This window comes from Aspergillus pseudotamarii, assembly GCF_009193445.1.
Source record: "Aspergillus pseudotamarii strain CBS 117625 unplaced genomic scaffold BDV38scaffold_113, whole genome shotgun sequence".
NCBI lineage: Eukaryota > Fungi > Ascomycota > Eurotiomycetes > Eurotiales > Aspergillaceae > Aspergillus > Aspergillus pseudotamarii.
In genome coordinates, this window is record NW_022475127.1 from 1 (window position 1) to 19,902 (window position 19,902).

Sequence of the window (19,902 nt, forward strand, 5' to 3'; positions counted from 1 at the left end):
ATATAAAATATAGCTAAAATTATTATAATATATATTATTTAGAAAATAAAGTATTTTCTATATAGTAATTAGAAGGTCTATACTTAATATTATATAGAGATTAAGTTTAAACTAGATTTAAATAGATAAGTAATATAATAAAAATTTTTATTAAAATATAGAAGATTTTAGTCTTTTCTTAATTTAGATAAAGAATTATATAATAAAAACTTTAAAAGAATTAGAAACTGGAATAATTATATAAAAAAGTTTTAAGGAGATTAGAAACTGAATTAGTTATATAAAAAAATTTTAAGAGAGTTAGAAAATAATCTTTCTAATTTTTTAAGATTAGTAAGAAATAGCTCTGAGAGAGTCAGAAATTAAAATATTATATAAAGTGGCAGTATTTCTTCTGATTCTCTCGGAGATGGTTTCTCCGCCCTACCCTGACCCCTAGTCACTAAATCCTGACCCCCCCGGAGCTGTATGCCCCATCGGAGACTTTCTCGCTTCCGCGGAGGGAGCTGAGTAATCCAGCATTGGGTCATCCATATCTAGGTAGACATCAAGAGACGAAACATTCTGTGGTGACGGACTTGTGCTACTCTCCCACTCTGAGTTTCGGCATCCCGTATAAACAGTGGCATGTTCAACAAGATTTTATTCCCTTGGAGTATTTGTGCACCTGCCTAGCACACTAGACAAAGAGAATGTCCACCCCCACCGCGTTTCATGTTATCGCCGTTGTTGGCGCGACAGGAAATCAAGGAGCTGGCGTTATCCAGGCGCTGCTCGGCTCCAGGCGCCCAGACGGAGGTCTCTGGCATGTCCGGGGTGTAACGCGTGATCCCAACTCACCAAAAGCGAAGTCGTTTCTATCCGCCCACCAGACCAGCGACAACCGCCTTTCTCTCGTTCCAGGCGATGCGTACGACAAAGATTCCTTCCAGGTCGCCTTTGCGGGTGCATATGGCGTGTTTGCCATGACTTCCGAGACCCACATGGGAAGAATCCTGGAGAAGGATGAAGAGATGAAGCATGAGATTGAAGCCGGTCAGAATATGGTCCTGGCTGCGGAAGAGTGTGGCGTCAAGCATTTCGTCTTCAGCAGTCTGCCGGACATGGCCAGCGCGACGGGGGGTCGATTTGTGAATATCCATCACATGAACAATAAGTATGAGGTTGAGAAATTCGCGAGAGAAAGACTTAGTGGCGGGGTGACTTGCCTTATTCCGGGTTTGTACCACAGCTCTGCGGCGCAATCCAGTACTGACAGTGGGCTTTTTGGGTGCAGGATTCTTTTATACTAATTTGCGTTGGCCTCAATATTCTATTCGCCGATGTGAGTTCGGCTTGCAACATCCAGACCTCAACCCATCCCAGGTACAGGCTCATATGATGATATGATTTGATAGCGAACGGTGTTGTTGAGTTTCGTATTCCCATCCCCGGTGGCCAAGTGGCACAGTGGACAGATCCAATCTACGACATGGGAAATTTCGCAGCGAGTAGGTTCATTTTATTTCCCCTACCCCGGGTAAAATACAGGATCCATGGACACTTCTCAAAAGGATAACTAACATGTCGACTTGTTCAAAAAGGAGTATTCGAGCTCGGCGTCCCCAAAACCCACGGAAAGACCTACTTGGTGCTAAGCTCTCGCACCACACCCGATGAGATGGTAAAGACATTCACAAGAGTCACCGGCCAGCCTGCAATCCACGACCCCATATCTGCAGAGGCGTTCGCCGAGATGACGGCTCCGCGCGTCGGTCCGGCCTTTACGGAAGATGCCAAGGAGATGATGGAATGGGCTGCTGTGGCGCCCGCGGATAGGATCTGTTACGGGGCGTTCACTGAAGATCAGGATCACTCCTTCGAGGAGCTTGGTCTGAAGGCTTCTACTTTTGAGGAGTGGCTTCGCCGCAGTGGATGGATGGGTTGAAATAGTCGTAGAGTAATTGGGCTACCTAGTGTGTATGGCTCAGCTTGGAGACGAACTTTAGCTGAATTTGATATCGTAGCTGATATGGTTCGCATTTTGCAGGCAGTGATGAATGCTTTGTAGAATCATAGTGTTATGTGGAAACTTCTAATCTATTATATATCTTATCAAAGTTGTCTTTTTTCCACTCTCTCATCGGGTTGACCTAAAATTGAGCGGGTATGGGGTGGGTGCAGATTTACCTACCGGGCTATCGGTGGGTTGTAATATAGTTCATCTCCCCAGTTTCTCCTCGGACAGGGCGTTTTGTCTTAGGAGAATGTCCTCGCTCCCATTGACTATATTCACCTGAGCATTCGGCGTGCTGTCACTTGATTGAAGGAGTTATTTCCACATCATAGAGCGTCAAAAGACATAACATATACGAATCATCCCATGTCGTATTTATCTTTCTATAATACGGTCACACATAGCCCCTATCTCAAGCGTCACTTCTCGCAACCAAACAAGCAACGGACTTGATTAGGCGCTTCTTTGAGCAGCCCTTTGTTTGTGTCTCTGATGAGGTGAAATGCTCCATTTGGCATTTGTGGGTGGCATTGATCGAGCGTGTCGCATTGCCCGCTCAAAAGCAATCTTACCCATCCACCTTTTTGAAGCCTGGTCCTTCTCTCCGCGTCAGGCCGAAAATTTGCTAGTCCATTATTCCAAATCTCAGTCGATCCATTGGTGATGTTATTTGTGTTTGAGGCTGTCTAATCGGAAGTTTGTCCGTCACTTTGATCCCATACCCAATGAACAATGGACGCCGAGGACGGCAAACAACCAGAACGATGGGTTTCCCCTGACGCTCCTCTAGAGGATCACCCTGCGTCTTCCCCTCTGGGAAGCGAACATGGCATGGTTACAGTGGTGGAGGATATGCATGAGAGGAAACGCAAGATGGCCGAGCCGGTTTTCGCTGGAGGTCCTGGGTCAGGTGGCTACGGGACACTTGATGAAATTGCAGAAGTCACCACATGGAATCAGCTGGGCATCCATGATAAGGGATAAGGGTATCGTCCTTTTGAATCTTGACGGGCTTCTGGGATGGTCTGGTTGCATGGATCCGAACAGCAACTCGACAAAAATTTGTTGGAAAAGCCAACAAAGGGATTGTTGTGGAGTGTAAAAAGGTGCATGAGGTCATGGGAGGGCTCCAGGCATATCAGCCAAGTTCTGGGAGGTTGAGCTTATCCTGGAACCTCAAGTAACCAGTGGATTCCAGATAGGGCAATTTTTGAGGGAGGACGGCTCACGAGGGTGGTGGTTGGTGGGGGGGAATCAGCGGTATTTCGAGTGTCGGCGAAACAAGATCGCCCGTGCAGACACGGCCAGACCCGCTACTCCCCAGAACTCCAGTTGTATATCTCACGTGATCAGACGCAGCCCGCATCAGAGATGGTAGATGATATATAAGAAGCACACGCGCCTTGGATTGTTTTATTTTTTTCTTTGTCTGGTTCTCTTCTGCAAGGCAACAACTCTCTCGATCTCATATCCCTTTTATTTCATTTCAATCGCCCCGTATTGCAGGGCCTCTAGCAGAGCAACATGACCGCCAGAGCACCGGAGGTCTCCAACCAGACCCTCCGAGAATATCAGAGTACTAGAATTCATCACCATAATACCAACATAATCAAAGACATGCCAAAGGTAGAGTTGCACGTCCATCTCGAAGGGACGATGACACCTGAGCTTCGGTGGGGGAATGGAGCGATTTTTCCAGTTATATTATGGTGGTTTCAGTGTCCTGCGGGACGAGCAAGACTTGTACCGCCTGGCAATGGATTATTTTCGGAAGGCCACTGACATGAACATCCGCTACTATGAGCCCTTCTTCGATCCTCAAGGCCATACGCGGAGGGGTGTTTCTTTCCAGGCAATGATGCATGGGTTCCGAAAAGCTCAGTCTGAGGCTGCCACAGACCTCGAAGTTGAACAGGATCTCCTCATGTCGGTGACATCTGTCTAAAGGTTATGATAGGTCCAGTCTCAGTGGGTAATGTGTATGTTGCGGGATATGTCCCCGGAGTCTGCCACGGAGCATTACGTCCAGGCAATCCCATACCGCGACGTGATCATCGGGATCGGATTGGACTCCTTAGAAGTCGATCGACCACCGTTACTTGTTCGAGAATGTTTTCCGCCGCGCTCGCGAGGATGGCTTCAAAACTACCGGCCATTGTGATGTGGGCGACAAGGACACACTCAGAAATATTGGACAAGTAGTTGAGCAGCTGGGTGGAAGCGGGGCGGACAGGGTTGATCATGGGTTACATGCCGCCGACTACTCTATCAGACATACGAAAGGGACATTGCAGTTTCATCCGACAAATGAGATGGGCCGCACTGGACCAGTCGAGCCTGTGGAGTGGCGTTTGACCCTCAATCTTGTTTATTTATCTTTTATTTTTATTTGTTTACCATTGTGGCTCTATACTGGAGTAGTGCAACATTACTGTCCAGGAGACTGGTGTTTGGCCAGGCTGGGTTAGGTTAATGGGTTCAGGGATTCCGAATTACTAGATGATAGCTAGATTAATAGAATTTCTATATCAACTATAATTAAGTGAAAAATTATATAGTGAATTCAGATTAACTATCTTTCGTATAATTTAACCTAACCTCGCCTGGTCCCCGCCGGCGAATTCCTCCACCTGTGGACGTTGTCTGAGCGGCGCGTGAAAGAGATCCTGGATTTACAGAACTATGGCACAATGGGAGACCAGAAGGCTCTGCGTCAGGCGATGGTCACCGCCGACGTACTGGAGCAGGAGAAAACGGCCACACGACTGCAAATGGAGACGTTGAACATTATCGCCGGGGCCACGGAGACAACGGCACGGGCCCTGGCGGTGGGAGTGTCCCACGTAGCACATAAGCCGTCCCTGCTGCTCCAACCGCGCGACGAGCTTCGGACTGTGATGCCGCTTCCTGACAGCCCGGCTTCCTGGACACAATTGGAGCAGTTGCCATACTTGGTTTGTTCTCGTGGGTTCCCTCTTGGTCCGATGCACATCCTGACAACCGTGGTTCATAGGCCGGCGTTGTGAATGAAAGCCTTCGGTTGTTCTTTGGCTTCATCAATCGATCTGCACGCGTTTACCGAACGATCCTCTGGTGTACAAAGGCCTTGTCATCCCCCAAGGCGCCAGTCTTCCGCCTTCTTTGCGTCCGCAGAGAATTCACGAACAACACCGACTGACCTCCCTATTCGTCCCCAGACTCCGATCAGCCAAAGCCCCTATTTCGTATGCATGGGCCCCTCGAGTTTCCCACATCCGGAGGATTCCAACCCGGATCGCTGGGTGCAGGCCGCCCGCGACGGGATCAATTTGCATCGGTATCTGATTGTCTTTAGCAAAGGCAGTTGGCATTGCCTCGGCATCAAGTAAGTCTCTCCTGTGGGTGCGAACTGTTCAATCAGAGGGTCTTCTAACATTGGGACATGAATGAACAGTTTCGCTGTAGCAGAAATCTATCTAGCCATCGCCACCGTCGCGAGACGCTTCAACTTGGTCTCCTACCAGATGACAGTCGAGCAGTTGCAGATGAAGCGTGATCTCGGCTTCGCCGCACCGGAAACGGGACTCTTCACCGTCCGGGCCAAGGTGACTGGGTTGGCGGATTGAGAGAGAGGACGCAGACGAGCAGATTCGAATCGAGTGACTCACCCCAAGAGGTGTCCAGAGCACCGCAGACGTGTTATTTTGATTAGACATGTTAGTCCGAAGCATGTCGATGCCCTGCGATTATCTTCTCGGCCGATCTTCCGGCGACCGTCGTAGATATGCCGTTGCTGTGTGCGTATGTTATTCGCCAATGTAGTGATAATCGTTCTGGAATGGCCGGGGTGCATACGAGTAGCGTGCATTCCACCTGCCAACTCCATCCCCAGCGAGATCTGCAGGAGGTCCAGCGCAAGGGACCAGAATTGTGGCTCAATGCCAACAATGAGGTCGAAGAGGTTGCAGGGGACCGTCCTCACGTGGCAGCACTGCAGGGGTGCGGTTGATTGCCGCCCGAAAAGCCAGGAATACAACAAAGACAATCAACACAAACACTCTTCTTCTGCTGCTTCTTCCTTTTCTCTCCTCCTCCTCCTCCTTCTCATCCTCTTCTTCTCCTTCATCGTGTTGTTATTTTTTCCTGTGCCTCCCGTATAATCCTTGACCCCGTTCTCCTTTCCCCTCTCCTCAAAACAACACCAGACACGTCACTCCATCGTCCGAGTATGCACAGCAATAAGGAGGCAGCGCTCGATCCCGAGCGTAACCCCACGAGCGATGGGGAGGTGCGGACATCGGACGACCATGGCATACTAATCGATGAGGCTGCCGAGGAGAGTAGTCACATCTCCGGCATGAAGTTGTATCTCATTGTGCTAAGTCTATTGCTCGCTGTGTTTTGCGTAGCTCTCGATAACACCGTTCGTTCCCCGTGCGCCCTTCTTCGTCTTCCCTGGCACGGCGAGTGTTCAACTGATGATGACTGCGGTGCAGATCCTGTCCGTTGCCATCCCTCGCATCACGGATGAATTCCACCGGCTGAACGATATTGGATGGTATGCGTCCGCCTATCTACTGACTACGTGTGGTAAGTCCCCGCGAGGCTTTTCTTTACCCAATCTTGAATTGCTATTCCGCTGACGACCTGCGGGAGAGGGGGAGGACAGCCTTTCAATTGCTATATGGCAAGTTTTATGCCCTGTTCAGCACCAAGTGGGTCTTTCTCGTCGCCCTGCTTATCTTCGAGGTGGGCTCTCTGATCTGCGGCGTCGCACCGTCGTCCGTGGTGCTTATCGTCGGCCGTGCCATCGCGGGAGTGGGGAGCTCGGGGATCTTCACAGGTGCTCTGGTCACCATCGCGCATATTGTGCCCTTGGCCAAGCGACCGGTTTACATGGGGCTCTTAGGGGGGATGTATGGGATTGCGTCCGTGGCAGGCCCTCTGGTAAGTCACTGTTGATACACCCGGCGGCCGTGACAGACACCATTAACCGTTCCTTGTGAATTGCAGTTGGGGGGCGCCTTCACGAACGAAGTGACCTGGCGATGGTGCTTCTACATCAATCTTCCGATCGGAGGGGTCACCGCGGTGGTTATCCTGTTTCTGCTTCGGATCCCTAAATCAACGGACCTGCGCACGCATGGCGCCTGGGAGATGGTGAAAGGCTTAGATCCGTTAGGCACGATCGTCTTCACTCCCGCCATCATCTGCGTTCTCCTGGCACTCCAGTGGGGTGGGGTGGACTACGCTTGGTCGAATGCACGCATTATTGCGCTGTTTGTTCTCTTCGGTGTGCTCCTCATTACGTTTATCATCATTCAGATCCTCATGAAGGATAACGCCACCGGTATGTCATCCTCCATTGGTTTCCACTCGTCCTGTAAGCCTCGCTCACCACCGGCGCTGCCGCCGCCGCCGCCGCCAGTGCCGATCAAAGTAGCCTCTCAGAGATCCGTAGCCTGCGCCTCCGTCTTCGTCTTCTTCATCGGCGCCTCCATGTTCGTGATGATCTACTATGTGCCGATCTGGGTAACCTGCCTCTCCCTAGTCCCTTGCCCGTGTGATGTGACCCACCGCGCGCCCGACGATGGTGCTAATGCATGTCCAATAGTTCCAAGCCATTCGCAACCAATCACCAGTGCAGGCCGGCATTGATTCCATTGCCTTGATTCTCGCCAATACCGCCGGCGCCATCATCTCCGGCGCTGTGACCAACAAGACAGGCCACTACGCCCCTTGGTTTATCGTCAGTAGCGTGATCATGTCGATCGGTGCTGGCTGCCTTACCCTCTTCACCGTGGATATTGCCCAATCCAAATGGATCGGTTTTCTCTTCCTCTACGGGATCGGCGTCGGCTTCGGCTTCCAGCAGGGGGCTGTGGCCGTGCAAGCTGTGCTCCCCATGGCGCAAGTTCCCATCGGAACCGCACTAATCTGGTTTGTGCAGATGTTGGGCGGTGCGCTCTTCACCTCGGTAGCGCAAAATATCTTCAGCACCCACCTAGCGGAGAACCTCGCGAATCTGCGGCTGCCAGGTCTCGACCCAGAGGCAGTCGTAGATGCCGGTGCCACCGGGTTTCGCCATCTAGTCCAACCGGAGTACATGGACCAGGTGCTGGTAGCATATAACGCCGCGCTGCTGGACGTCTTTCAAGTGGCCCTAATTTGCAGCTGTCTCAGCTTTCTCGGGGCCGTAGGGATCGAATGGAGAAACGTCAAGCAGAACAGGTAACGTTCCATAGTACCCGGCTAACGTGTATCACCCGTATCTAGGGTTCTTTCTTAGAAAACGTTTTTCTTCTTCTTTTTTCCTTGTGGTTCCAGCATTATTCAACATTCGTGCACATAAGTTCATGTTCCGGATCATCGGAGACCCGTTCTCATCTTCCTTCAAGGGAGCGCGAGGACCCCGAGCCTGCCATGAAAAGGAACGATGTTTATTTCTTTTTAATTCCTGTCAAACGGCTTCGGCGTTACCTCGTTCAACCGCGGGTCCCTTCTTTTAATCTCCACAATTGTATAATCAACGTCGTCTACCAGCGTATGTTGTACTCGCGCCTTGGGTCATGAGTCAATGCGACGCTCATGTAATTTAATCATAGCGCTACATACAACGATACTTATGGATCTGCCTCGGTTGGCATGTTCAGACTACGATTACTCTGTCAATCAATTCAGTTTAATCAACTTTGGCTTATTCCATTGAGCCCATAGCCCTTGAGCCCATAATCCCTCCGAAGGTGTTCGAGTAAATCTCGTACGGCAATGTGTTATCCGGCGACCGAGCTATCGACACGGGCACTACATGCCTTTCCATAGACAGAGCAAGGAATTTCAAAAATAATTCCAGCATAACATTATGCGTCCCCCGACCAGCAGGAGTCAGGATAGATTATTATGAAAATTGAGGTGCTTAGGGAGGGTACGAATTCTGAGTTGGACAGAGATAACTGGTGGATCATGCAGCCAGGCAGATGAGGTCGAACAATCCTAGTTCCCTCATGTTGGCGGTGCAAAACCCGACTTCTACAGCGAAGGATTGTTCATGGGCATATCTGGATAACAGGACCACCTCACCCGTGAGTCTTCTACGAGTACTTCGTGAACGCCCCTCGCGGCCCGTCTTTCGCAGAACTTCTCTACACCTTGAATGCCTGGGCTATGGTTTTCCGGGAGTTTTCTTGTCGTTTCTGCCCTTATCGTCTCTGGAATCGGCATTGTCATGCGGTCCTATAATCCCCGAACAGCCTTTTTTGACAATGTTCTACGCTGTCCGAAGTCCGCTTTCGCTGTCCGAAATGATCTCCGAAGTCCAAATGCCCGCGGCCAACGCGCAAAAGCTAGGTCGAACAAAATCCCAGACGGCTGCAATTTGAATGTCGTTGACGTTAATAGGCACTTTTCCTTGAAGTGAAATCAACGATCCCGACTTAGAGGTCCCCAATACACGTTAGCCGAAGAAGAGGCATCCTGCTTCAAGCGAAACCGAACTGGAGGTTCCAAGTCCAGTTGATTGTAAACTCAGGCAAGGTAATACAATACCCGTTGTAGGAAACAAGCAAACCCAGCGCTGGTCCGGTAGTTGGCACCTGGAGTTACTCAGGTGCGTTGTAATATCATACCCAACATGAACTCAAGGAGTAGAGCGTGGAACGTATCCGTCCGATGAGTCTGTCGCCATTCGTGACTGCTTGCTCAATCTAGGGGTCATAATCAACAGGAGAAATAATTTAGCCATCCTGGCTTCCACGACTAAGGATGAACGGGAGACGAATTGCCTAAAAAAGTGTATATGCTATCATCGTTCAATTACCTATATATATATTTAGAATCAATATACACCATGAACCCTGTAAAACAAGTTTGCCAACCACAATTTCGTCTTTTCTAAAAGCGGCAACAGATGAAAAACACGCCCCGGCTTCCTCCATTCGCCAGCACCCATAGTAGTTGTAAATGTGCGCATCACCCGTTGAAACAGGGGTTGCTAGGCCATGACGCGGTCGATCAGATCACTAATTTTATAGACATGTTCCTTTTGCTATCGACGTGTCAGCATCCAGGTCCGTTCAGTCATAGTCCAAGCACAACCTACCATCAACGTAAAATGATTAGCACCGTCCGCTCGGACAATGTCAAACGAGGCCCCAGGCATGACCGTGTCCCAGCCATCGGGGCCAAAGTCCGTCCGCTTTTGAATCATGAAATGCATTCCTTTCATCTTGGGAGTGTCCCGCTCGTCCATGACTGTATCTGCCGCCCAGACGATGCCGACCTTGGGCATCCGGCGCGCATGCAATGGGGCTAACTTGTAATCCAGCATCACATCCACTACAGCGGTAAAGTGTGGGATTAAGTAGGACGGAGGCTCAGTCGAGCCGTCCGGACTAGCTCCAGGCTGGGTAGCGAACAATCCAATGCTGTTGCAGTGCTCGTAAAAGGCTCGGGGAAGTTGTTCCATAGCTTGAGGGATAGGCGCATCAATAATGATTAACGAATGCACCTCCTCCCCCTGGTTAACAAGGGCCTCGGCCACTACGTAAGCAAATGCACCACCGGACGACCAGCCGCCCAAATGATACGGGCCCCGCGGCTGTCGCCGCCGGATCTCATTGCAAAAGCTGTCAATCATAGCCCCATGTGTGCAGTTCATGTTCTCGGGATCCCGGGCATAAGGGCAATTCAGGCCCACTACGGCGGTATCCGATTTGAGGCGCGGCAGGGAGGCGTACGAGAAGGCCGACCCTCCTCCATCAGGGAGCATAAACAGAGTTTTCCGCGCCACCGTAGGTAGACCTTGTAGGACGACCGAAGTTGAGGGGCGGCAGTACGTCTTCAGATCAAGCGGCGGAGGACTTTTAGTGTCGGTACCGGCCTCACTCGAATGACCATGATCTTCGCTGGCGGAAATTGTGTCGGAGGCACTGCTAGACCAATCGGTTTCGAGGTTGGTACCGGAAGTAGCTGACGAAGGAGGACCTTCTTCACTGGAACCACTGCCAGCATTCCCGCTTCCCAACATGAAGTTTTTCAAGGCACGCACAGTAGTGCAATCAATGAAAAGAGAAAACTCAGGCCCCAGATCCAGCCCCAGGTCCTCTCTGAAGCGGCTCCCAATGACCATTGAACTCAGAGAATCGATGCCCATGTCAGCAAAGTTGCTGTCATCAGTGAGCTCCTCGAGGGCAATTCCACTCTCCTCCGAAACAACTCGTATGACAGCATCTAACTTTTCGTTACTAACACCTCCCCCTTTTGCCGCTGGAGCGCTTGCGGTAGTTTTCGGTACTGGGAAATGCTTTGGCTGTGGCGGGGTGTGAGGAGGAGTGGTCTCTGCTGGAATAGGTTGGCCGGTAACCTGAGTAGGAGCTGGTTTGGAAGGCGATATTGGCATCGTCGTCGTCGGCGGCGGCGGCATTTTCTTTGACCCTAGTTGGCGATCGGCCTTTTTCACCGTAGACTGTAGGACGACACGCAGTGCACCACGGGGAACGCATCGCAGCTAAATATTAGTCAGTATATGAGTGCCTTCATCGGGTCTACTATCATATGAAGGCTTACTGAAAGGCCGCGGAAGAAAGCAACGATTTGTTCTCCGTCCAGAACTACCACATCGCCATGCACCAAATCATTCTCTTTCGCTTGACCCATCTTAGTGTAGACCTCGTAAGACCTGCTATTATAGAGCGGTTGGTAGATCTGGAACGAGTCCCACCCGTGATTGACGTAGACCTGTTTCTCAATGTCGACATTGTCATTGGCATTCATAGCAAAACCGGCGACCTGGGTGATGGCATCAACGTGAGCTGGGTGAGCTGCAAAGCTGCCTTTCGACGATCCCAACGAGAAGTCTACTACACTTGCTGCCTCGTTCTCTGCTTCGTTCAGCAGCACATGATCCAAGAGCATGTAGTCGGCATTAAACCGAGCCATGCTGCTCATGAGCTTGTACCCGGTCTTCCGATTATATCGCATGAACTGCCCCTTGTCATGGCCATCACGTAACTGGCGGATGTGGGCCTTGTACTCAGGCACAGATCGGCGCAGAGATTTCAATTGTGCATCGGTTGTGAATCGGACAGTACAGCTGGCATGCTCCGTATCGAGTTTCCCATCGGCCTAGATAAATTAATATTACATTACCATCTCATGAGAAACCTGGGGACACGTACAAAATAGGTGGCGAATTTGACTTTGGCGCTTCGCGTAGTAGCAGCAGCCTTGGGCGGCCACTCCATGGTAAGCGTCGTGCGCAGCAATTGAGGTCCCTTTCCATGGGGAACCAACGCTTTATCTACCACCATGTCGGACACGTCCACGAGGCCATCGATGGCACCGGCCCCCGGATGGCCCGCGCGGAGCCGTTGCATACTGTATTGGCCCACTTGCATGGCGATGTCAGCATAAAAGGAAGGGGTACACAGAGGGATCCCATCCACAAGGTGCCCTTGAGCGAGGCCGTTGACATCCTTCCGAGACATGTCTGTCTCCACAACTAAGGTGGCCCCCAAAGGTTTGGTCGTCTCTTCCACCACTCGATGGAGTGTCGTGGTGGTCTTGATTTCGGGGAAGGCCTCCTTGCTAGGGTCCAGCTTGGATGGACGGTGAGGTTTCGACTCAGGAGGCACTTGGTAGTCGGCCGTTTTGATTTCGTGGCCAGGGGTGGCGCACTTGCAATCCTGCTGGTGGCGATGCAGGCACCAGTCACCCTGGTACGGGATGTAGTAATCCTTCAAATCCCAGCCGTAGCTCGGCAGATCCACCACTTTCTGGGAGCCAGCGAACGGGGCATGGTATTTCTTCCAATTAATGTCCCACCCACCCGTATAGACCGAGGTGAGAATCTTCTGCAGGTTGGGCCAAATGGCCTTGTTGGGTGCTAGAGTGGGTAAGGTGGTAATGTTCTCTCCCAACGTCATTTTCACCATGCCCGAGATTAATGGCTTCGGTCCCAGCTCAATGACGAGGGTTTTGTCGTCGATGAGTCCCTTTTCCCGAGCAGATCTCAAAGCTCGGGCCATATCTACGGTGTGACGACAATGTTGCGCGACATATGATGGAGTCACGACGCCTTGTTCGCGGATTTCTGTCCGCAGCAAGGGAGAGAGAATTGGTAGTTGGGGCTTCGCAAATGTCGCTCCCTGAGCCAGGGCCTCAAAGTCGTCCAGAATAGGTTGTACCTGGGCAGAATGGAAGGCAAATGGCAGTTTCAACAGCGTGCATTTGATCCTGTTGTCCGTCATGACGCGTTGAACCTCAGCAATATTCTTGGTGGTGCCACTGAGAACGGTATCTTCAGGGCCATTAATACAGGCCACCTCACAGTGATGATCGCGGATCCATTGGGACAACGCTTCAGGAGTAGCTTTCACTGCCAGCATTGCATGGGTCCCGCGTTGGCAGCGCTCCTGGAGAAGCTCCGCTCTTTGACCAACAAGGTAAACCACGTCTGAGGCGGAAAGAACACCCGCCGCGTAGAGGGCTGCAAATTCACCCAAACTATGCCCCACTGTCGCATCGGCACGGATGCCGAAGGAAGTTATGAGGTTAGTAAGGGCCATTTGAAGGCAAGTGATAGCCAGTTGCACCACAACGGGAGCCAATTCTTCCACGTCGCCTTTAGGCGAAGTACAGACGTGAAGAAAGCTAGGGAAGCCATGACTTTGTGCCAACCGATCGAACTTCCCCAGGTCCTCTCTGAAGGATGGATACGCATCGTACAGCTGCTTACCCATGGTTGCATATTGAGACCCTTGTCCCGTGAAAGCAAAGAGAATCTTCGGCTTGCTTTTGGGTCGACTGACTCCGTCCCCGTTCTGTATAGCCATCTCTAACTTGCGAGTCACCTCTTCAACAGACGCGCCAGTGACGCTCGCTCGGTGTAGATAATGCCATCGACGCGCAGTAGTGGTATATGACAGCTGCGCGAGATCAGTGTGGGGGTGTTTCAGGAGATACTGATGCAGTCGTTCGAGGTTGGTTTTCATGGAAGCCCCCACATGTGCAGACAGGGCGACGATATGACTATCGCGCGGATCCTTCTCTGTCGGCCAGTAGCGCTCCGGAGCATCCTCCACTATCAAGGCAGTATTCCCTCCCGCGGCACTGAAGTTGTTGATAAGCACCCTGCGGGGAGTGTGTGTGCGTGGCCAGGGCTTGGGTTCAAAAGCAATGTGCACATTGCGAGCTCCGAGATCAGGGAAATTGCGGTTGATTTTGCTGCCCGGCTTGATGCCGCAGTGTGGGGGTATGGTATCGTGCTGCATCATCATCAGAACCTTAATAAGACTCGTAACCCCAGACACTCCCTCTCCATGTCCAACGTTGGCCTTGGCTGAGCCGACAAATACTGGCTGATCCGGCTTTCTGGCGGTTTCAGACGGCGCAAACACCGACAGTACCGATTCCATCTCCACTGCATCCCCTACCTGGGTGCCGGTGCCATGCATCTCAATGTAGCTGAAGTCATTGGGGTGGAGTCCAGTGGTATTCAGCGCCGCCGTCATGTTATCGATTTGGGCGCCCACGTGCGGCCGAGTCATTGACTCCGACATGGCTGAGTGATTAGTCTTAGCATCTAGAATAACGCCGAGAATGGGGTCATTATCTGCCAGGGCATCTTCCAGCCGTTTGATGAACACCGTCCCGACCCCCTCAGCTCGGCAGTAACCATCGGCCTTGTCGTCGTAGGGTTTGCAGTTGCCAGTCCGGGAAAGAAAGAACCCTTTATCCAATCCTGTGTGACCATCAGGAGTATAGATCATGTTGGTTCCCCCTGCCACCGCCGTGTCACAGTCGCCCCGCCAGAGAGAGTTGCAGGCCAGATGGATGGCAGCTAGACTGGAGGAACAGGCCGTGTCATTGGTATAGCTAGGTCCAGCAAATTCGAAACAGAAGTTAATGCGCCCCGGAATAAACCCGCGATTTCCACCTGTGATGAAGTATGTGTCAATGTTCTGGGCCGTATTGGTCTCCATCCAATCGTTACTGGTGACTCCGTGGAAGACCCCAATGCGGTCTCGCTGGGTCGACGGTGTGGTGTCGGGAACCAAACCAGCCCGCTCCATTGCCTCGTAAGTAGACATCAAGGCCATGCGCTGAGCTGGATCCATCTGCGGCGCCTCTTTCGGCGAGATCCCAAAGAATCGGGGGTCAAAATCGCCTGAGAAATCCAGCCAACAGCCCCATTTGGTAGCCCCTTTGTTTCGTGCTTTCCCGCTGGGATCCACATGCGTGTTGATGTCCCACCGTCGACGGGGAACCTCTTTACAAACATCCAGCCCTTTGTATAGAAGGTCCCAAAAGCTTTCGGTAGTCGGAGATTCAGGAAACCTCCCCGACATGGACACAATAGCCAGCTTGCACTTGCCTGCGCCTGGTCGACCTGAAGCGGGGATGGCTCGTCCGGTGTTAGTTCTCGTCTCAGTAGTGATAAAGCTGTCTCGGAGAATGTCGCTCATGGTCTCATTCATGCGAGTCAACAATGGTACCATGGTGACGTTCTTGACCCGACGAGATTGCAAAAGGCGTGGTAGTCCAGTCTCAACGAGGTCTAGTCGCACTTGCTCCAAGAGAGTCTCAGATAGGGCTACCTCCATAAGGTCCCGGTAGTTGGTAGTCTGGACTATATTTCCCGTCACATGGGAAATATAAGGTATTTGGCCGGGCAGTTGCTCCCAGGGAGTGGTAGGCGTTGTGTCTAGTATGGCATTGATATCTGCTTGCGTGAAGAGGCCGCCATTGTGGGCCGGTAAACAGATAGGAATTGGGGTAGTCCGGTGCTGGGACATTTCAGGCATCGCACAGAACGCCCTCAATGTGGATGGACTGCCACTTAGGGTGATGGCATTCTTAGAGATGCAGCTGATCCACGGGCGCCTTATCTGAGGTACGTTCTATTGTATTGCATCGTTAGTATTATGTATTCTTTTTCTGGGTACCGAAAGATATAGAAGCACTCACTGTGGTCTGACAAAACACTCCAATTTGGTCACGAGCTTGCTGGGGATCCAGACCCCGGACAATGGTAGACCAAGGGTCACCTCGATCGTCGCTACACCCATCCACCCGATCCCGCATCTCCAGGGCGCAAAGACCGAGGCGGAAGGCAATCAACACAGTTTGTACAGCGATAGACAGCAGTTCTGACAGGGAACGGCTACAGCTTACTGCCACAGCGGCCAAGGAACCCATGCAGAATCCCAGCACGTAGCTGTCACTGGGCTGCGGGTACCTGTTGCCAGATTCCTCATATTCCCTAGGAACATCTTTAGAAGAAAGTGGTGGAATCGATCCGAGGTAGAACAAAGAGAGAGAACGTACCGGATGAAGCATCCCAACTGGCAGAGGCACACTAGCGCGGTTCGAAATGCCGGGGTCAGGTTGCCGTCGACATACTTCTGCACCATTTGGCGCAGGTCAGCAGTTCGAGCAAACTTGTGATCAACCGTATTCATGCTCTGCAGCATCTGGGCTCGCACCACATAGTGGGACTGGTCCAGAAAGGCGGCTAGAATAGGGCTGTCCTGGACGGACAGTAGACTGCGGAGCTTGGGAACAAAGTCCGCTGTCTGATCACCGAAGAGAAAGAGTTGCCTCGATTGAGCCATTGTGTAATAGGGTATGAGATCGTTGAAACTCGATGGAAGCAGGTCCGCCCCGAAGAGCTATAGGAGGCTATATCAGTATTTGAAACTACTGATCGAGATATTTCGTCGTTGACCGATGAGCTGAGTCGTATCGGAGCCCTCAGCTCTGCCGTCCAGATTACCAAGAGGCCAACCACACAGCCGCGGGCCAGTCTTACTTCCCGAAAATGAGCCCATGTCGTATGTCTCATTGCAACATGCAGTCATCTAAGAAGCTCAGCTGAGGACTACACCTCTAGCATCCCGTTTCCCAGGCCAGCAAGAGGAACCTTCGGCCATTTCGACCGTACGAAGACCTCCTATAATCATGTCCGATGTGATTGCATTTGACTTTTCTTCAGCCCTCCCCGGCTGGGCGCCTCAACACACATCCGCCCGGCAAGGAGAGCCTGTACGATCTCCATGGCAGCATATGGAGGATCTCCGTTTCCTTTCTCCGATTGATCTGCATGTGTAGCTCGCTTTCCGACACGGGCTTTCCCCACCCCAATCTCCCTCGCGTACCCGACACAGACCGATTGAGGGGATCTTGATCGCTCTTAGACAAAACACGAGGGCGAAAGAAGAATTAAAGAACGTGTTCCTCCTTGCAGACGGAGAGTTAGCTGCCCACGCCTCTTTCAGCCGTATATTTACCAGAAGAACAAGCAAGATGGGCACCGAATATGTCGCCGTCCTCACGGGGTCCTTTCTGACGGGTATCTCCCCCGTCTCTACACCCATGGAAGGTTTGATAAGCAGCTGATCAAATGCAGGAGCCATGATGAACCTCCACCTGCTCACCATTCCCATTCTTATCGAGACCACCCAGCAGCCGGCTCAGCTGGTGCACCAATGGAGCCGTATTTTCTACAGCGGCCATCGTAAAGGCCCTGGAATCGCTTTTCTGACGGGCGCCCTGTACGGATATGCGGCGTGGGCCAAGTTCTCTATCGGTGAACCTTGGCATCACTGGATGGTCGCCGCCGTCACGACGGTGAGCATGGTGCCCTACACGTGGATGTTCATGAACGCTACAAACACCGCCCTCTTCCACGCCGAGGATCGGATCGAGAAAGGGAGCGTGGAGATTAGCTTGCAGGAGAGCGTGAGATTGGTAAGAAAGTGGGATTGGCACAACACGGTGCGAGCGCTCTTTCCACTGGCGGGCTCGGTGATGGGGATGCTGGGAGTGTGCGGCGTGGTGCGGTACTGATGGTGACGGTCTTGACCATGCAGAGCTACGGAAGATACCAGCCTGTATTGCTCGGATATCTATGGGTATAGCCAGTAAATTCGGACTGACTCAAAACGTCTGCCAATTTTGCGTTGCGACCGAGTGCAAGATCCTAGCGGTCAGCGAATGTTATGTCGAGCGCACATGATCTGATCTATCAATCGGTACTGCTTTGCCACATGAGTAGCATGCAATAGACCTCGTTATGGCCACGGACGTCCGTCACTGCGATGGTGCTAGTAGGTGCCCCATGGGCTACTTAAAATCGACATGAGCAGATCTCTGCTCTTAAGTCGGTAATTAGCGTGCTAGATGCGCCAATATCTTTAAATCGGCCTTGCTCCTCTTTTTTTCAATTTTTTTTTTTTAATTTTGATTTCTATTTTCATTTTTCTTGGGGCACCCGCACGGGGATCGAATTCGTTGGCATACCATCAAATGCCTGCCACCCAACCGCCCACCTCGGCCAGCGACCAACACACCATATATAATGGGATACTGTCATGGGTCCTTTAGTGGTTTTCAACTTTTCTTGGGTACTTTTCTAAGCCGTAACATAATGAACGGATCACTTAGCCAGCACGGTCAAGAGAAGCTCTCTACGCCATGCCGGGATGGACCGCCTAAGGAGACGGTGTATTTGGTCACCGGGGCCAGCCGAGGTACGGTCCATCAAATCAAGGGTCCTACGAAGTCGTACTGATCACACGCAGGCATCGGACGAGGTCTCGTTGAAGCCTTTCTCCAACGTCCCAGAAGCACCGTGGTCGCTTGCGTGCGCAACGTTGCCACCGCTACGCCGGCGCTCTCGACACTAACCGTCGCCGAAGGCAGTCAGATGATCGTGGTACAGCTGGACTGCAACTCGGAAACCGATGCTCAGACTGCTGTTCAGACCCTTCGGGAAGAGCACGGGGTCACGCACTTGGACGTGGTGGTAGCCAATGCGGCCATGGCGACGAACTTTGGGCCCGCGTCCACCATGCCTCTCGAGCATCTCCAGGCGCACATGATGGTCAACATGTATGCTCCCGTCTTACTGTTTCAGGCAACCCGCCTGATGCTGGAACAGTCCAAGCAACAGGCCAAGTTTGTCTTGATCGGCGCCCCGATCAGCACCATCACCAACATGCACGACTATGCACGGGCCCCACTCACGGCGTACGGAGTGTCGAAGCTGGCGGCCAACTACATGGTGCGCAAGTTCCACTTCGAGAACAAATGGCTCACGGCCTTCATCATCGATCCAGGGTAATCACCGTTCGAGGGTTCTTGTGGCAACGTATATTCGCTGACCGAAACATGCTAGACATGTCCAAACCGATATGGGCGATCAAGGAGCGCGGCTGATGGGCCGTCCGCAGGCCCCAACAACTATCGCAGACAGTGTGGCAGGCATTTGTGCTCGGGTATGATCAGTGCCCTCTTCTTTGCGCGAGCTGGGCGCGGCGTGGGCTAACGTTGAGGTGGTAGATTGATGCAGCGACCAAGGAGACTACATCCGGACACTTCGTTATCCACACTGATGGATCTCAACTCTGTTGGTAGCACACTAGTGACGACGAATCGCGGTCATATGGTTCTGAGACGAGCATGGAGCTCGTCCAGAAAGGCGCGGTTGGGGGTCCTGGGTTCGTGTCGCGGCGGCTTTCGCTCGACCGGTTTGTGCATAAGTTATTCGGTCTCTTCCGTTCCATCTGTTTAGGACCTTAAGTGATGAAATTGAATTGAAACGCAACTTTCGTTTTCGTGGAGCCCTGATGGAAATATCGATGTGTTGAGAACGGCCAATGGAATCGAACCGGCGAGAGCGAACGCGTCACGGCCGGCGGGCCGCCGAAAGAGACAACCATGGTGCCTGAATAAACTGGCCTTCTACACTACCCCCCCGTTTATCTTCGCGCCGCTTCCCATTAATAACCACAGGTGCATGCTCAAAGATGATCGAGTAGACCAAGAGAACTGAGAGTGGGAAGGATACGGACATTTGCAATGCCGTTTATTTGCATCCTGAAAAACAGCTCCCTAACTCAGCAGTATTTGCTCATCGCGACGGGTTG

General features: G+C 51.9%; 6 protein-coding genes across 6 annotated transcripts; 5 read left to right on the forward strand and 1 right to left on the reverse strand.

Annotated features, from left to right (window-relative positions):
* The first annotated feature begins 448 nt into the window (after positions 1–448).
* BDV38DRAFT_22548 (uncharacterized protein) lies at positions 449–2,042 on the forward strand. The gene is made up of 4 exons (XM_032052851.1): positions 449–1,218; positions 1,277–1,324; positions 1,398–1,490; positions 1,584–2,042. Exons 1-4 carry the CDS (start codon positions 693–695, stop codon positions 1,925–1,927), a joined length of 1,011 nt encoding a protein of 336 aa, XP_031907422.1. The 5' UTR covers positions 449–692; the 3' UTR covers positions 1,928–2,042.
* Positions 2,043–3,475: 1,433 nt separating this feature from the next.
* Positions 3,476–4,510, forward strand: BDV38DRAFT_264608 (uncharacterized protein). Its single transcript, XM_032056293.1, has one exon. The coding sequence runs from the start codon at positions 3,678–3,680 to the stop codon at positions 3,939–3,941; it is 264 nt and encodes an 87-aa protein (XP_031907423.1). The 5' UTR covers positions 3,476–3,677; the 3' UTR covers positions 3,942–4,510.
* Positions 4,511–4,686: 176 nt separating this feature from the next.
* BDV38DRAFT_288739 (cytochrome P450) lies at positions 4,687–5,984 on the forward strand (the record flags this gene model as incomplete). Its single annotated transcript, XM_032061091.1, has 5 exons — positions 4,687–4,950; positions 5,010–5,141; positions 5,194–5,360; positions 5,430–5,580; positions 5,697–5,984. 5 exons carry the CDS (start codon positions 4,687–4,689, stop codon positions 5,982–5,984), a joined length of 1,002 nt encoding a protein of 333 aa, XP_031907424.1.
* Positions 5,985–6,032: 48 nt separating this feature from the next.
* On the forward strand, positions 6,033–8,581 carry BDV38DRAFT_22512 (MDR family MFS transporter). The gene is made up of 6 exons (XM_032052844.1): positions 6,033–6,398; positions 6,472–6,565; positions 6,645–6,922; positions 6,989–7,325; positions 7,404–7,507; positions 7,590–8,581. Exons 1-6 carry the CDS (start codon positions 6,204–6,206, stop codon positions 8,208–8,210), a joined length of 1,629 nt encoding a protein of 542 aa, XP_031907425.1. The 5' UTR covers positions 6,033–6,203; the 3' UTR covers positions 8,211–8,581.
* A 1,384-nt stretch (positions 8,582–9,965) lies between these two features.
* Positions 9,966–16,587, reverse strand: BDV38DRAFT_288741 (Noranthrone synthase; the record flags this gene model as incomplete). Its single annotated transcript, XM_032061092.1, has 6 exons — positions 9,966–10,019; positions 10,074–11,480; positions 11,540–12,097; positions 12,151–15,873; positions 15,941–16,235; positions 16,301–16,587. The coding sequence occupies 6 exons, from the start codon at positions 16,585–16,587 to the stop codon at positions 9,966–9,968; spliced, it is 6,324 nt and encodes a 2,107-aa protein (XP_031907426.1).
* Positions 16,588–17,389: 802 nt separating this feature from the next.
* On the forward strand, positions 17,390–19,390 carry BDV38DRAFT_275997 (uncharacterized protein; the record flags this gene model as incomplete). Its single annotated transcript, XM_032058130.1, has 4 exons — positions 17,390–17,722; positions 18,681–19,093; positions 19,152–19,251; positions 19,316–19,390. The coding sequence occupies 4 exons, from the start codon at positions 17,390–17,392 to the stop codon at positions 19,388–19,390; spliced, it is 921 nt and encodes a 306-aa protein (XP_031907427.1).
* Between the last annotated feature and the right edge of the window lie 512 nt (positions 19,391–19,902).